This window comes from Meira miltonrushii, assembly GCF_003144205.1.
Source record: "Meira miltonrushii strain MCA 3882 unplaced genomic scaffold FA14scaffold_1, whole genome shotgun sequence".
Taxonomy (NCBI): Eukaryota; Fungi; Basidiomycota; class Exobasidiomycetes; order Exobasidiales; family Brachybasidiaceae; genus Meira; species Meira miltonrushii.
In genome coordinates this window covers 2,688,106-2,704,330 of record NW_020289943.1, presented here as the reverse complement: position 1 = coordinate 2,704,330, position 16,225 = coordinate 2,688,106, and the positions used below count along the sequence as shown (strand labels likewise).

At 43.7% G+C, this 16,225-nt stretch overlaps 7 protein-coding genes across 7 annotated transcripts; 2 read left to right on the top strand and 5 right to left on the bottom strand.

Moving 5' to 3' along the window:
• Positions 1-1,349: 1,349 nt before the first annotated feature.
• FA14DRAFT_118501 (uncharacterized protein) lies at positions 1,350-4,676 on the top strand (the record flags this gene model as incomplete). Its single annotated transcript, XM_025496298.1, has 1 exon — positions 1,350-4,676. One exon carries the CDS (start codon positions 1,350-1,352, stop codon positions 4,674-4,676), a length of 3,327 nt encoding a protein of 1,108 aa, XP_025357936.1.
• On the bottom strand, positions 4,545-6,493 carry FA14DRAFT_159586 (mitochondrial carrier). Its single transcript, XM_025498285.1, has one exon. The coding sequence runs from the start codon at positions 6,076-6,078 to the stop codon at positions 4,753-4,755; it is 1,326 nt and encodes a 441-aa protein (XP_025357935.1). The 5' UTR covers positions 6,079-6,493; the 3' UTR covers positions 4,545-4,752.
• A 1,049-nt stretch (positions 6,494-7,542) lies between these two features.
• FA14DRAFT_110621 (uncharacterized protein) lies at positions 7,543-9,453 on the top strand (the record flags this gene model as incomplete). The annotated part of the gene is made up of 2 exons (XM_025495919.1): positions 7,543-9,118; positions 9,245-9,453. Coding segments are annotated over 2 exons (1,785 nt in total), but the record flags the coding sequence as incomplete, so codon positions are not given.
• A 234-nt stretch (positions 9,454-9,687) lies between these two features.
• Positions 9,688-10,397, bottom strand: FA14DRAFT_187706 (putative COX12-cytochrome-c oxidase, subunit VIB). Its single transcript, XM_025501620.1, has 2 exons — positions 10,295-10,397; positions 9,688-9,966 (listed from the first exon to the last, which is right to left on the bottom strand). The coding sequence occupies exons 1-2, from the start codon at positions 10,347-10,349 to the stop codon at positions 9,749-9,751; spliced, it is 273 nt and encodes a 90-aa protein (XP_025357933.1). The 5' UTR covers positions 10,350-10,397; the 3' UTR covers positions 9,688-9,748.
• A 328-nt stretch (positions 10,398-10,725) lies between these two features.
• Positions 10,726-12,563, bottom strand: FA14DRAFT_16876 (small subunit of carbamoyl phosphate synthase). The gene has a single exon (XM_025500159.1). The coding sequence runs from the start codon at positions 12,262-12,264 to the stop codon at positions 10,810-10,812; it is 1,455 nt and encodes a 484-aa protein (XP_025357932.1). The 5' UTR covers positions 12,265-12,563; the 3' UTR covers positions 10,726-10,809.
• A 665-nt stretch (positions 12,564-13,228) lies between these two features.
• Positions 13,229-14,947, bottom strand: FA14DRAFT_118248 (left border a protein; the record flags this gene model as incomplete). The annotated part of the gene is made up of 2 exons (XM_025496279.1): positions 13,229-13,484; positions 13,551-14,947. 2 exons carry the CDS (start codon positions 14,945-14,947, stop codon positions 13,229-13,231), a joined length of 1,653 nt encoding a protein of 550 aa, XP_025357931.1.
• Positions 14,948-15,226: 279 nt separating this feature from the next.
• FA14DRAFT_159583 (uncharacterized protein) lies at positions 15,227-16,159 on the bottom strand. Its single transcript, XM_025498284.1, has one exon. The coding sequence runs from the start codon at positions 15,764-15,766 to the stop codon at positions 15,350-15,352; it is 417 nt and encodes a 138-aa protein (XP_025357930.1). The 5' UTR covers positions 15,767-16,159; the 3' UTR covers positions 15,227-15,349.
• Between the last annotated feature and the right edge of the window lie 66 nt (positions 16,160-16,225).

Sequence of the window (16,225 nt, the reverse complement as noted above, 5' to 3'; positions counted from 1 at the left end):
AGCTTTTGCTTTTTTGGATGGTGTGATTTCATCATCAGCTTTGCGTTTCTTCTTGTTATCGGTGACCGCAGGAGCTTCTTTCATTTCTTCGTCAGAAGAGTCATCAGAGTCACTCTCTTCTTCGCTGCTGCTGCTTTCGTCAGAGCTTTCTTCTGCTTTGCTTTCGGCAGCTTTGCCGTTGGCTTTGACTTCCTTTGCCTTTGGCTTTTCTTCTTCTTCTTCGTCGGAAGAGTCGTCAGAATCTTCTTCAGATGATTCGTCTGAGGAGTCATCAGATGATTCAGCCTTGGCAGCAGCAGCTGCTTTAGTGTCTTTCTTGGCACCTTTAACTTCTTTCTTTTCTTCCTCAGAAGATTCTTCATCGCTGTCTTCTTCTGAGCTTGAATCGGAATCTTCTTCTTCGCTGCTTTCATCACTGCTCTCTTCGGATGATGATTCTTCCTTTTTGCTTACAGCTTTCTTTCCGTTTGATTTGGCTGCGGGTGCAGCAGCTTTGGAACCTTTTTTGGTTGTAGCCTTGCCATTTCCGTTGGCGACTGGTGCCACTTCGGCGGCTTTGACTGACTTGTCCTTCTTGCTCATTATGATTGTTTATATAAAGTGAGATGTGATAAAAAGTGTATAATCCACCTAAAATATAAAAGTGGAATATAGAGAAGGATGAAGGAGTAAAGGGAGGGATACTCTACCTCTTACTCTTTTTTTCATCTCACATCTTACAACTTGGAGAATTTTCTTCCAGGTTATTTTGAAAATTTTATCGCACAGAAGCAGTGTTAAAAAAAAGTTGTAAAGCTTGCATAAAAATTTCACCCTTTAGCTGCAAAAAATGAAAAAAATTAAGTTAAGACAGTGTGATGCCCCCCGACAGTAGAGTTTTATTGCTTTGCCACTTTTTAGGCTCTACACGCGTAGAATCAAATTCCGGAGACGCGGGTGTTCATTTTAACGGGAGCCGCTTACTTAATCAAGTGTTTAGTAGTGGAGAGTAATGGTTCAAATTCATGCCGTATCCTCCTGTTTTCGAGCATCCTCATTCTCTGATGTGCAAATAAAGAGTGACATTTCTCACCCTGCTAAAGATGGCCGAAAAGGCTGATCAGCATGTGGGAGAAGCATCAAACGATAGCGAATTACGACGAGAACGACATCATCGAGATTTACACGTTCGTCTAGTCGATGCAACCGATTCCGATCCCCTTTCTTCCACTAATCAGCATCACTCCGAACCGGCTCGGAGCTTGAATTTCGGCGATGACAGCCAACAGTTGCAATCCTCTGTGAAAGACAGCAACAGTAATGGTTCCGATGCTTCTCCTTCTCAAGAGAAGAAGAAAGAGGAAATTAGCATGAACGAGAATCAGCAAAATATCAATAGCACGAAGAACAAGTCAATTGGTACAAAGTTGCAAAGTATCAAATTACCTGGCTTCATTGCTTGGATTCCGCCCGTTGTGAAAGATTGGAGTAAGCTGAAACCCGTTCTCAGGAGCGCACTTGCAGCATGGATTTGTATGGTTTTCATGTTAATCGACCCGGTAGAGAAAATGCTGGGAAACGCAAGCTTTTTAATCTTGATCGGAATATTTATTCAACCTGCCGAATTACCCGTCGTTGCGGTGATCGAAAGAGAGTTCTTCACTCTTTTGCTTACAAGTACATGCTGGGCATACGCAAATCTGGCGATCTTGTTCGCACATTTGGCACGAAAACGCCGTCTTTCTCCAGCAGAAACCGATATCAGATTGGTATTCACGGGAGAATATATTGAAACAGCTCCAAGTGCTATTTGTACGGCATTTTTGGCCGTTGGTGTTGCTCTTACTCTTTACCTCAAAGTCAAATTCGGTCCTAGCCCTTTCATCTTTGCAACGATTTTAGGATGCATTTGCTTGGATATCGTTTTGGTTTATGCACCACTTTATCCTTATCCTCAATATATCTTAGGACGTACAATCATGGTGCCGCTTGCTGTCAAGGCCGGAATCGTCATTTTGGTTTCTCTGGTGTTCTTCCCCAAATCGGTGAATTCCGCCTTCGTTGAAAGGCTGTTGAACGTGTTACGCCCTCTGGAGGGTAGCAGTGAACAATTACGTCAAGAAATGAAAAATTCGGCTTTAGATCCAACGTTCAACTTTGAACTTTATAAGGATAAAGTCTTGGCAGCTGAAGCAGGTTTGTTACCTTTGCAAGGACAAGCACGTCTTCTCTTACGTGAATTGAGCTTTTCGTTGGCTTCGGGAGAAGATTTACAGACGCTCGTGCTTTCTGCTAGGAGATTGTTAGCACCAGCAGATGGGATTGCATTCTACTTCAGTCTTGTCTATTCGGATGTGAGGGGAATGGATATCAAGAATCATCCTCGAATGCCGCAATTCATCACTCCAGGTCAAACAAGACCATCAACCCCGATTCAAACAAGACCGACCACGCCGATACAATCTAAGCCCGGCACGCCATTTGATTCACGGCCCAGCACGCCTCAACTTGAAGAATCAGCTATGTCAAAAGATGCTATCGACAATACATCTTCTCACGATAGCTCTTATCGTGGGGGAGGAGTAGGATCTACAAGACCTCGACATCGATTCCCCAGTAAACTCAGTGCAGGCTTGATACATCCAACTCCGCAAAGACACAGTTTTGAATTGCGTAAACGGCTTCACGAGCTTACCCATCCACATCACCATAAGCATGCACCGATCGAAGTTGGATTATGGGAATCTATACGGTATACAGCATTTGAATCGCAATTCCATGGTCGAGAGAACGATCATATTAGTGAAATGTGTATGCGCATTTTGGCAGAAGCGAGTGAGGACTTGCTCGTTCAACAAGGAAAGGTGTATGCCGATATTCGAAATTGGCTTCAAAAGTTGAATGGCGAACGGACTTCAATGCTTGTCAAATTGTGCACGTTCAGATCTACAAAATTGAACTCGACACTTTTGCAAAACAAGGATGGATCTCCGAGATTGATATCTGATACAATTGCAGAATTGGAAGCAGAGATTGAAAAGTTCAAAAAGCGAAAGCAAAGAATAATTGAACCTTTCCGAGCAAGTGTTGATGCAAATGTGGAAGGTGATAAACTTCCTCATCGATATTTGTTCCAATCTTTGACCTTTTGTCACTTTCAAGTCGTTTATTCGCAAAGGTTGATTGAATTTTTACGCAAATTGGAAAATATCGAGAAACGTAGGAAGGCATTCCACTTTTGGTTCCCAAAACCGCCTTCTTTGTTCCGTGTGGATGCGTGGAGTACACATGAAGCTCACGGTGAAGGAGAACATGATGAAGATCCGGATGAAGTGCCAGGAATGATTTCGAGCCTTGGACAAACGAAAGCGCGCGATCCAGATGCTATGGATTCGGATAGTCGATTGCAAGAATTAGGAATCAAATTATCAAGTTATTTACATACCATTCACAAAGGCAATTCTTTATTCATGATCAAAGTTGCCGTAACAACCGTCTTGGTCGCTTTACCGTCCATTTTACGATCTTCTGCCGGTTGGGCTTACAAGAATAAAGCGATTTGGGTGATCATCATGTCACAATTGTGTGCCGCTCGTCATCGAGGAGAAGTTCTTTTTGGTTTCTTCTCACGTGTTATTGCAACATTTTTAGGTGCGATTGGCGGTTTGATCATTTGGTATATCGCTTCAGGATCAGGAGTTGCAAATCCGTTTGCATTAGCAGTTGTAACGGCGATTGCATTCCCGATCGTAATGATGGGTCGTATTCATTTCCCCGGACCGCCGATCACGCCTATCATTACATGTGTTACCGTTGCATTGATCGTTGGCTATTCTTGGATGGATTCTCATAATCCAACACCTGGAAGTCCTGGAATCGGATGGGAAATCGGATGGAGAAGGTTTATTGAAGTTATTATCGGAGCAGCAGCAGCTTATATAATGTCAATCTTACCGCCAACCAGTAGTATGCGAACGTATTTCCGTTTGAGTCATGCTACGATTATTCGAGAAACTGGAGGGTTGTTCTGTGAGAATATTTATCTGGCGGCAACACCCGGACAACATGATACAAAAGACGTTTTGGATAAGCTACTAGCCGTTCGCAGTAAAATTCGTCGTCTTTCGGTGTTGAAGGGATCGATTAGCTTTGAATGGTCTTTACGCGGTAAATGGCCAATTCATAGATATGAACATCTTGAACGAATAGAATTACGAATTTTACGTTTATTGACGCATGCGATCACGATTTATGAATCGTTAGGACCTGCTTACTCTCGTGCGCTACTCAAACGAACTCGATTTTTGGATCCTACTTTTTTGGCGGATTGTATTGCCGTGCTTTCGATGTGTACGACATCCCTTTCAACCGGTCAACCATTACCGCAAATCGCACCAGTCTTGATCGATCGTTATATGTGTAAACCGATGGGATTCAAAATTCGTTCACATGAAGTGACAGATACGCCTGATGAAACTTTGGATGACATTATGGAATCTTTACCTGCAACAGTCACATTTGAAACTCTTCTTGATGAAAAATATCAAACTTTCGCTGTTGGTGCTTCTGTTGCTTTTGGAATTACGGTTCATTTGGATAGGCTTTGTGTGGCTGTAAAAAGTCTCGTAGGGGAAACATACGCCGTTCCTGCCGACCTACAAACTTATCATCCTTTCTCTTCTGCAGTTAAGCATTGAATGCGCACTTGTAATTATATATTTATTTTTGGATATCTGAATGCAATTATTGTACAATTTGTTTTGTTAGATGCTCTTAGCAATACTCATCTAGCCCTCTAGCAACCAATTCAAAGCATGAGATCATCACACCGCATGCAGGTGCAACTTTGGCCACTCTTGGTGATACTCCACGCATGAGACCTTTTGCGCCTTCCGTTTGCATGATCTGTCTCCAAACTTGCATTGTAGTCTTTGGAACATTTGCATTAGATCGGCCCGTAGTCTGATGTTCAAATGCTTGTAATCGAGTTTTGATCACATCAAACGGTTGAGTGAAAATTGCCGCGACAAAACCACTCGTTGCTCCACTCAAAAAAGCCACAGCAAAATCTTGTCTTCTCAAACTATCATCCCTACGTTCACCAAATCCTGCACCGCTCAAAACAAGTTTCATGCTTTCATAGCCCGTAAAGTAGATTGCGCTGAATGGCACATCACGATAAAGAGTAGGTACCAAACCTCTGAAGAGAACCCGAGGTCCTTTATTCATTACCTCTACACGAAGGTTGGCAAACGTAGTCGAAAGCTTGTGCGAAGTGGATGATGCCTGTAATCGAGTTCGTATTAGTTCCAGTGGGGTTACAAGGGTGGCGCTTATACTTCTTGCCAATGCACCAGAGGTCAAAGAGGCCATCATGTGATAGCCGGACACATTCGAGAGCGAAGGTGAACTTGAAGTTGTTGCTGGCGGTCGAAGAGCGAGGATATTCGTTCGGAACAGGTCGTAGCAAGTCATGTATGTCAATTGTGAGGGTACAGTCATGACCAGCGTTGGTGTAAGACCTCTCCACAATCCTCGTATCCCTTCCGATCTTCCTACTTTTATCACACCATCCCAAAGACCGCTTAGCCGGTTGTGATTCTGGATCTGTTTCAGCTCACGAGCGGCTACATTCTTGTCGGGATAGATGCATGCTGCGCCTGACATATGATTTGCGGAAGTGCGTGCACTTTGTTGTACAACCCGTGGTCTACTTGACCCAGATCCTGCACTGCTGAAGGGTGCCGATGTTCGTGAGGATGGTATCCGAGATGATCCTGCTTTTGTGCCCTCCACTCGTGGATCATACCTGCAAGCCACTCCTTCTTGACTTACGATCTGTTTTGTTTGACAACATGAAGTACCCGATCCAGATCCTATAGAAGGTTGAAATAGAGGTTCAGGTGGCGCCTGTGTTTGCATACGAGTTTTTATCACATCAAACGGTGTCATCAAGAGTGAAGTAGCAGCAGCACTTGAAATAGCAGCAATTGTTTTATTTCTTCTTGATATTTGTCTTGGTTGTTGAATATCCGTTTGTTTCATCTCTGCATCGATATCCAAAACTGTAACGGATTGAGATCCGCTATTTAAAGACATTGTTTTTTTGGTTGCTTTTCATGTCACAATTCACAGCCTACAAAGGCCGTGAGATGTGAGAAAAGCAGTATCCGGTAAAGAAAAGGATGGATGATGAGAATGAAAAAGTGGCGCGAATTGACCGGATAGGTACTCACTCTGTTAAAATTTCCCCCCAATTAACTCCGTCTCACCCAAAAGAGATTCTTAAAATTTCCAGGGCATTTAACTCCACACACAAAGGGCAGGCGCGTAGGTACCTCAAATATTACGTACGAGGGAAAAAAGGCAGAGTGGAGTGATATATCACGTGTTCTTCATGCCTCCCGCACCAACTGTTCTGGTTGATCACCATATCTGACTTGAACAAGTGGCACACTACATGTGACCGGTTATGGTCATGGCCTCGGCAGACATAGCATGAAAGAAAAGGTTAATCGGATCCGTAACAGGTAGGAACAGCGACTTTAATCGGCAAGCAAGATGTGATTGATTTAGCTTCGCTGAAAAAAAAAAAAAAAAAAGATCTGATAAAGAATTAGCGGGATCTATTGATGTTTGATTAAAACGATACGCGGGCATAATCCAATTCAAAAAGTTTAATTTTGTAATGATCGTAACGATATAGAGTTTAGACAACGATTTCAGGTTCAGATTGAAGTACTTTTGCATGCCAAGAAGAGACTAATGGTAGTTTAGGTACGGTGACTTACCCATCTTGATGGCGGGAAGCAGTTGACAGGCGGGCGAGTTAAGTCACAACAGAAAAAGACGCTAATCCTGCCAGTTGATCAAGATTGATCCTTTTTAACATTATTGATTGTTTTGATTGAAAGAGGATAATGCATGTATATCCTTTTTCATCAGATGAAATGACGACAAGATAGTTTGTTATGGTGCGGGAATGTTATAAACTGATCTCATATACACGGATGAGCCGGTTTCCAGCTCAAAAATCATCCGATCAAGGGCTCTCTTTCTCCACTTGACCAGCGGTTGAATTGCAAATAATACGCTGAGTATTACACCCTTTTTGATTTGCTTCTATTTTGACAGGTAGAAGCCGCCTTCCGCCTTTATGCAGCCAGCCTGTGTTACCCCTGCGCCCGTTGACTGATCCAACGCCTTTTTTTGTTTTCTTTGGCGCATCTTTCAGCCTTTTCTTTTCTGTCCGTAGATTATCGCTTTGATAATATTTCAATTTCATCCGCTAAAAAACAACACAAGTTATGCATATTACTTCATGTGGATGGTCAACTTTAAACGCATGATTTGGGAAAAGATGTGATCATCGGATAAGAGGAAAACTTTTTATTTTCAAATTCATCCAACAATCATCTAACGTAAAGTATAAGGAAGGGACACTTATCGGATGATAAATGAGTGCGGAGGCATTCAAATAGACAAACACATCTTGTTGTTCACACCATCATCCACTTCCCCTTACTTCCACACAAGATGGCCATCCCAAAAGAACTACACGATGATGAGGTAGACCTACTGGGTATAGGCTTTGGCCCGGCAAACCTTTCCCTCTCCATCGCATTACGTGAATCACAAGAAGCAAGCGAAACTAACTTCAAGTTTCATTTTGTGGAGAAACAACCCGCCTTCGCATGGCATTCATCATTATTGCTACCGGGTGCACAACTACAAGTTTCACCAATGAAAGATCTGGCAACGATGCGAGATCCAACGTCTTCGTTCACATTCACGAATTATTTACATCAACAAGGTCGTTTGGCAGCATTTATCAATCGAGAAGCAAGTATCCCAAGTAGACGTGATTGGAGTGCTTATTTGCATTGGGCTGCAAAACGAATGCAAGATTCAGTTTCGTACGGCCAAGAAGTTGTTAATGTTGAACCGGCTGAAATCGTTGCTGGAACAACAACACAATCGCCAAGAGTACAAAAGTGGCGGGTAACATTACGTTCAATCGAAACTGGAGAAACGACGACAATGCTTGCACGTAATATAACGGTGGCCGTTGGTGGTGTACCTGCCGTTCCGGACGTATTGAGTGAAGCATTTTATGCGAACCCATCACATCTGATTCACTCGAGTGCATACCTGCCTTCGCTTGCAAAGATTGATGCAAGATTAAACGCGATCCAAGATCGTCGTTTGGAGAAGCTATCAACAGAACATAGTACACAACAACAAACAATCACAACTGAATCCATGATTGATAAAACCCGTCAACAATCCGCTCCGTTGCGATTTGCTGTCGTGGGAAGTGGACAATCAGCTGCCGAGATCAGTCTTCACTTACGCAACACATTCCCAAAAGCACACGTTTCGCTCATCTTTCGTGCTTCGGCGATTGTGCCTTCCGATGACTCAGCATTCGTGAATGCACAAGCATTTGATCCTGATCGTACAGATGCATTTTGGCGTGCGGGAGATGAAGAAAGAAAAGCATGGTTGAAAGAATACAGAAGGACAAATTATTCAGTCGTTCGATCGGACGTTTTGAATACTCTTCATACGGAAGTATACGATCAAGAGATCGAACTTGGTCAACCTTGGCCACATGCAGATGGACCTCCTTCTCACGGGAAATTGCAACTTAGACCGAATGCGCAGATTGATCATATTGAAATCGTAAAAGATGAGACTTCAGAAGAAGATATTGTCAGATTGACATTGAAAGATCTAAAGTATCCTGCCGTTCCTACCGAAGGAGTGAACGAAGAAACGGAATCGTTTGACGCAGTATTTTTCGGCACTGGGTTCAAGAGAGGACCTGATTGTATGCCTTTCCTCAAGCCATTGCAAAGTCTCTATCCACGTCTAGACTCTAATGTCGAATTAACAAAAGCAAGCCTTGGTTTTGCAAATGAAGTTGATAGCTTTGAAGCATTGTCTGCACTGCAAAACGATAGATCATCAGCTGAACGATTACGACAACGATGCCGTGGAATCACACGGGATTATAGATTAGTCAGCTATTCATCCGAAGCATTTACGCACAGAAGAGAACCTTCTTCTACAAGAATGACACCTGCTTCATCTAAACCTGCTTCACCTTCAATGCTGCCCAAACAAATCAACTTTAGTGGAACCAGCACTCCACGACATGATGGCGATTCAAGTGATTCATCCACACTTGCGGACGAACAAGATGACTTGGCATCAAGTTTAGCATGGTCAAGGCGACAAAGTATTGCTGATGAATCTGAAGAAAGTCAACGTTTACGCGGACCAAAGATTGACGCAAGTATTTATTTCTTAGGTGGAAATGAAGTAACTCATGGACTTTCAGATAGTTTATTATCCATCGTTGCCCATCGATCGGGCGAATTGACAAAGAGTTTATTGAAGCGAAGAGCATCGCTTGCCCGTTCTCAGCCGGCTGCAACGGCTGCTTCCTTACCTAGACAAACAACAACAAAAACATCATCCTTAAAGACACTACCTATGGACACTTTGGATGAAAGAGTCAAAACTCTACAAGTTTCATAGATTTTTTGCACATTATTCTCCTCATAGATTATTTCATCATTGTTCTTTAATTGATTTGTTCTTGCTTGAAATATTTGTCTGAAAGAAACTATCAGGCCAATCTGATTATGAGAAGAAACGATTTATTTCAGACCTTCTAATACAGAATCGTGCTAGAAGATACTAATAGGTAGGTTTATTGCACATTTCGATTCGATCATACGATTTCCCTCCGAGGCTTCGTTCAAGGGTCCAAAGAATGAGGGAAAGCATCACCTTCACGTTGTTCGTCCCATTTAGCAATCCATTCGTTTGGGCATAAAGAGTGGAAAGCACGATAAAATTGTTTGCAAGCCGAATCATCAGCTCCTCTTACACCGGCGCACTTGTAAAAATCAACGTAATTTTGCCAGCAGTGCTTGGTTTGGTTTTGGTTTGGGAATCTGGCATCGAATGCAGCGGCTGCAAAAAGGGGAAGGGGAGAGTGAGTCAGTCAGTAATGCGGTCGGAAGACAGTATGGTGAGGATCTGATGATAGACGGGATCTTGAGAATCGGCGAGATACAGTAGCATTTGGTCGTAAGGCGCATAGATGTAGACCTCGATCCGCGGGCGCTGTCCTAACTTTCTGCGACATTCATGTGAAGACCTTATCTCATTCCTGACATTGCCATCTCTGAACAGTAGCTGCAGCATTCCATACCATCGAAGCGAGAACAGTCTCGACGTTCACTTCCAAGAGTCGTCCAAAAATCGAAGATCCAATTCATCCCCTCTCCGTGATACTCACTTTGCAGGGTGAAGGTCTTGGCCTCACCGACTTCACTGTTTTCCGAATCAGACATGTTTTGCTAGAATTGAGCTGACAAGTGCAACTTTTTTGGTGTTTGGCTTGTTGGTGATCAGGAATGATGGTATATTAGTTCAATCATAGCAAATTCCTTCTGCCTCGCTTTAGCCTTGACTGTCTGACAATTGATTAGGTGTACGTACGCACGCGTGCACACTCACACACAAGCACTAGAAGAAGTCCCTGCTTAGACAATTAACCTGACTGACGTTCATATCTCTACTCTACGCCTTACCGCCCGCCTAGCATTCATTGGCTAGGCAGGCAGGCAAGCAAGGCGTACACAGTCTGCCAAATGCGTTGTGTGCGTTGGGTGCGCTTTGCTAAAACAAGCCAGCCACCGAGATTATCCGTCAGCACGTGCTCAACCACAGGATACCGTTCATAGAATATGAGAATGATTGATTGAATTAAACGATCTTGACGAAAACTATAGAGACTATTTACAGATGCATTTAAGCAGCGGTACCAGCTACCAATGGAACAGGAGGTTCCATGTTGACCGGCGAAGGGCCAAGGAGAGATTCTTCCAAACCAGGCGAAGAGGCCGAAAGTCCTTTTGCATTTTTGATACGAACGACATCATCAACGAAATCTTTAAACATTCCAAACGTATCTTCTGGTCCACCACGAGATTCAGGATGAAATTGTGCACTTCTGATATTTTTTCCTGATTCGGGAGATGAAATAATTCCTTCAATCGTACCATCATTTGCATTCACGAACCAAGGCAACCATTCATCGGGCCATTTACCTGTTTCGATCGTCTTTGCATCTTGATCGTGTTCGATAGCATAACCATGGTTTTGACTGGTGATGTAAACACGACCTGCTTTGACGGAAGATCCATTGTTGAGCAGAGAGATAACCGGTTGATTGTGTCCACGGTTACCGAACTTCATACGGTAAGCCTTTAAGCCCGCAGCAATACCAATGATTTGATTTCCCATACAGATACCAAAGATTGGTTTGTCCCATGTTGCCATTGCTTCACGAGTAGTTTCAATCGCTTCTGGAATTGAGTAAGGGCTACCTGGTCCATTGCTCAAGAACAGACCGTCAAATTTGTCACGGACACTGTTGAAGTCGTAATTCCATGGTAAAACAGTAACTGAAACCCCTTCACGAATCAAGCAACGAACGATGTTTGCTTTGCATCCAAAGTCCAAAAGAGCTACATGTCCTTTAGCAGCAGTCACACCTCCGACGGGATGGATGGTGTATGGGTGCAAGGTAGACACTTTTTGGATCAAATTTTCTGCCATTGGATCAATGTATTCGCTCTCTGCTGGTGGGATTTCGTGTCCATCACCAATCTTGATTGCACCGAGAGTAGAACCTTGGTTTCGCAACAAAGTTGTCAAGGCACGGGTGTCAATGCCTGAAATACCTGGTACGTCATGACGAGCACACCAAGTGCTTAGACTTTCAACAGCTTCAAAGTGGCTGAATCGCTCTGCCAAATTGCTAACGATCACACCGGCAGCTTGAACTGCACGAGATTCGAGGAAAGAACCAACGTCCACGTCCATGGGATGTTCCATGGGAGAGCGACCGCAGAAGTTGTTTGGCACACCATAGTTACCCATAAGTGGTTGAGTAAAGGTGAGTAATTGACCTTGATAGGATGGATCTGTCAAAGATTCGGTGTAAGATGTGATGGCAGTTGTGAAAACTGTTTCACCGAATCTGGCAGAGACAGGAGCACCGAAAGATTTTCCGGCAAACTTGTGTCCTGACTTGAGGTACAACGTTGCTGGTTGCGATGGAGGTGCAGGCGTTTGCGTCACAGGAATATCGGTAGCATGCGAAGCAAGTGAAATTTTTGCTGTTGTACTCAAGAAACGAGGAGCAGCAATGGCCGATCGACACAAGGCCGAAGATCGAAGTAAGGAAGACGTTAACATCATGATTTGATAGATTACTTTAGGCCGAGTCTGATTTGTAAACGGCGTCGCTGAGTGAGGGGAACAATGAAGAAGAGGTCAGCCATTCTGCTGGATGCTAGACTGCTTGCTCTGTTGTTACTCACGTAATGTAGTCGTCTCGAGTTGATTTATCAAACATGCAAACTACTTGCACAGGTAGATTGTTGGCAAGATTGGCCAAGAGCTTTGAAGGGTAAGAATGCTTTGATCCAATATAAAGCAAAGCAAAGTATGCTTGTTAGACTGGAAGTGGTGGTTTTGTTGTATTCAAGACTGTTGTCTGAATAGTGGATGTAGAATGTGGAAGAAGAGAAGATGAAGCAGCGCTGGCAACTCAACCCAGCTCTCTCGCATACGCTTTTCTTCTTACACAGAGATAAGGAAGTTCAGAACTTTTTTCCGACTCTTTTTTTCATTTATTCTTCCTGCTTCTCCCCTTGTCTTCTGCCTCGGGTAAACAGGTACACGCACACACGACAAAAGCATACGCGCTAGCCTAGTCATCCTTTTTAAACTCTTTTCACCACACACACAATCACACACGTACACACACAAGCCGCAAGCAGTTACTCATTCGGTAATGCCGCCGCCGCCAACCAGTCAACGCGTGCCATACTGCATCGCTCCCAATCGGGCATTCGCAGCGCTTCTACGCGTTCGCGATACACACGCCCCCGGGCAAATGACCCGCCTCACCTCCTCGGAGATGCATCTCAGTTCCTCAAGTACGCAAGCAGAAGGCGATGGCAATGACGATTAGCAACATTCCATGAAGCTATCGTTGTTTTGAATAAAATTGTATTGAATATATGGTGTGAACCTTGATTATTTATCTATCTAGCTATTGTGCAGATGAAATATGTTGCTGGAATAAAGTATCATGGCACAATGATGGGATGTCTGATGACGATGGATACAGTGAAGGACCTATCTCGATATGAGTGATTTATGTGAATAGGACAAATGGGAAAGACAACATGACTACTGCTCCTACAAGATTTGTGAAAGTTGCAGCCGTAAACGCATTTACAGAATTTGCACCATTGCCAAACTTCTTGAAGCCATCCGAACTGTCAGATGAATCGCTAAGGTTGGCTGTATTGGTCGATCCAGAGCTGGTCAAATTGGCGCCATTCGGTCCAATGGGACGGGTATCATCTTGGAATCCGGAATTGAGACATTTGCCGGCAATTGGATCCCAGCTGATCAAGAAAGTGGAAAGGGTCAGTATTTATAAACAACAAAATTTAATCATTTTCACAACTTACAAAGGCGTATCGCATGTAGAGTCAATTCGCTTGCGTACTGAGCCATCGTTGTTCTTTTGCGGTGGATTGGGCTGATCAGGTGTTGGCCTGACGGTTGGACATCCGTAGCAGGTATAAAACGGTGAATTATTCAACGAATCACCTGCCGTATCGCTGATGCAATGTTCCAACAATTTCTCTTCTTTGGCTGGAATACCTGAACAAATTTGTGCTTGTGGAATGTTAGGCGTTTGGCATTGAAATTCCGGCAAAGTGTTCAATTGACTTGCAGGAACAGGATTTTGCATCCATGCCAATAATTGTCGATTGTTTACCATCCATACATTCTGGAATTGTCCACTCGTCATGGCAAAGTCCAAGAATTGGTTCAACATTTGAATCTGCTTCGTATTTCCAGGCACAGGTGCGCCTGGGTATGTAGTAGAGATATGGATTGGATGTGTATATAGACCGAATGGTTGCTTCTGCGCGTTGTAATGATCGGTGAATGTCCACTTGAGCGCTTCAAGAGTCTTATCGGGTGTGGTCTCGAGCCAAGGGTCCATTAAACCCAACACACTCTTGTCTGGATTGTATGTCGTGTACATCGGAAGCTCCCAGAATCCTGGCAACTTGGGTTCACCATGGCAGATTGCAAGTCCATCTACATCACAATCATTTGCCATACCATTGTCCAGTGTATAAGGCCAAAAGGCATCCGTATTGGGATCAGATGCTGGCAATGCAGCCGTGCTACTTGAATCGTACGTGAAACTCATTTTGGCTAAATCCAAAAGGTTCTGTTTGGTGTAATTGAGGAAAGGAGCACGAAATCCGATAATACGTTTGAATGGAATACCAGCAAGCGCATTGAGAGCAACAAGATTTCCCGACACTTCTGCAATGCTAGGTTGAGCAACATGAGTGATGGTATGATCTGCAACTTCATTTCCTGCAACATAGTAATCCGTCACCATTGAATAATTCGTGTAATCCAAAGAGTTGAAGTATGTGCTGGTGACAGGACATCCATTTGGATTCTTGCGTCCGTTAGTCAACGCATTCAAGACATCAAGGGTGTACGATTGAATAGCATCATCAGCCGTCATTGTGATAAATTGTGGCACATCCTTCAAATCAAGATTTCCCGGCGGTTTTGCATCTGCGCATCTACAATGCGGTAATTTGCATGAATTTGGATCACAAGAATATCCTGCACCTGATGCACCACCACTTGGATTAACTGATGCTCCTTCCCCGGAAGCAGTGCCGAGTTGTCGTCTTGCCAGATTTCTCTTGTATGCACTCCTACAGCCTGAATGCTCTAAGCCAGGGCCTTCAAGTGAGCGGGCACAGTGGATGAGCGCGATGGTGAGCAGAAGAGATTTAAGGATATAGCCAACAAATGATGGCTTCATCGTGAATAGGGCTGAATATGATAGTTAGAGGGAAAGAGAGGGAGAGGGTTGATAGATGTAAAAGTACTATCAAATAATGTCTTGCACAAACAGGACACGGAGAACAGACGACTTTGGGCAGCGTTATTTCCTTCATTCGACGGAATGGCGTAATGAACAGACATGAATCGGAGCTCCGCTTGAAAGGAACATATCAAATTTATTTTGAGGGACTACCTCATGATATGGATAGTCAGACGGAGGGACAGACGTCTGCAGGGTTGTGTGTGTGCATTAAGCGGGGTTATCACAACTTATTATTTAATGTTATATCACATCACTCGCATACAGTCAAGTTGAGGAAGCGCTATGTTTTAGGTCATTAGATGTTGTTACATAAAGTGATTGCTGGATGACATCTCCCTAACGGATTGGACCTCCTTGTGCCGGATCAGACGGGTTACTGATGGTAGAGCTCTTGACATCAAACGCTTTCAAATCGTCCAATTTGACACGATCGAGAGCGCGTTTATGAGTTGCTTCCAGCATGACCTTCGGCACGCTATCCCGATCAATTTCACCTCTTTTCCATGCATCAAAGCTTTCCTTCCATCTGGATGCACATAAGCACCATTTACAGCCACCGCTCAACAAACCACGTAAATCATTTCCTCGGCTTGCACTGAAAGACAAAAATCCGTCAGACACTACTCCTGCGACTGTATGAGATCCATTATCGGCAGCTGAGGTATTACAGTACCCATCTCGGAAGAAGCCAGTCATTGGCTGTGTACCGCATTGCTGTAGTCTCTCACCCAAAACGTTCTCTGATCGTTCCATTGCGAAAGGGTCGTCTTGATCTTTGTTTTGTGTTTGTTTTCGTAGTTGTTCTTTGATCACTTTCTTGGGATCGTCTGATAAAACTCCTTGATGAGCGTGATGTGCAAAATGGGCTCTAAAAGGTTTTTGGATCTCAGTCGTTTGATAAGTGTTTGTTGCTGCTGCTGACGATGATAATGCAGTTATCTCTCTTGCTCCTGCTCCTGGTCGTACAAAGCGCGAAAGCAACAATGCCGATAGAATCTTTTGTTTGATGAAAGGTCGAATGATGGGCAACGTGTTTGCTATGATATTATCAAGGAAGAATAGGATGGATGCTGTGTGTTGCTTTGTTAATTGAATCGGGAGGGTTCTTCTAGTCCGTGCACTACGATGCGGTCATATGATATGATGATTAGCAGCATGACATTTTACTAATCACGCTAACGTACTGCTTTAACAATACGCACTTTCCTTTTT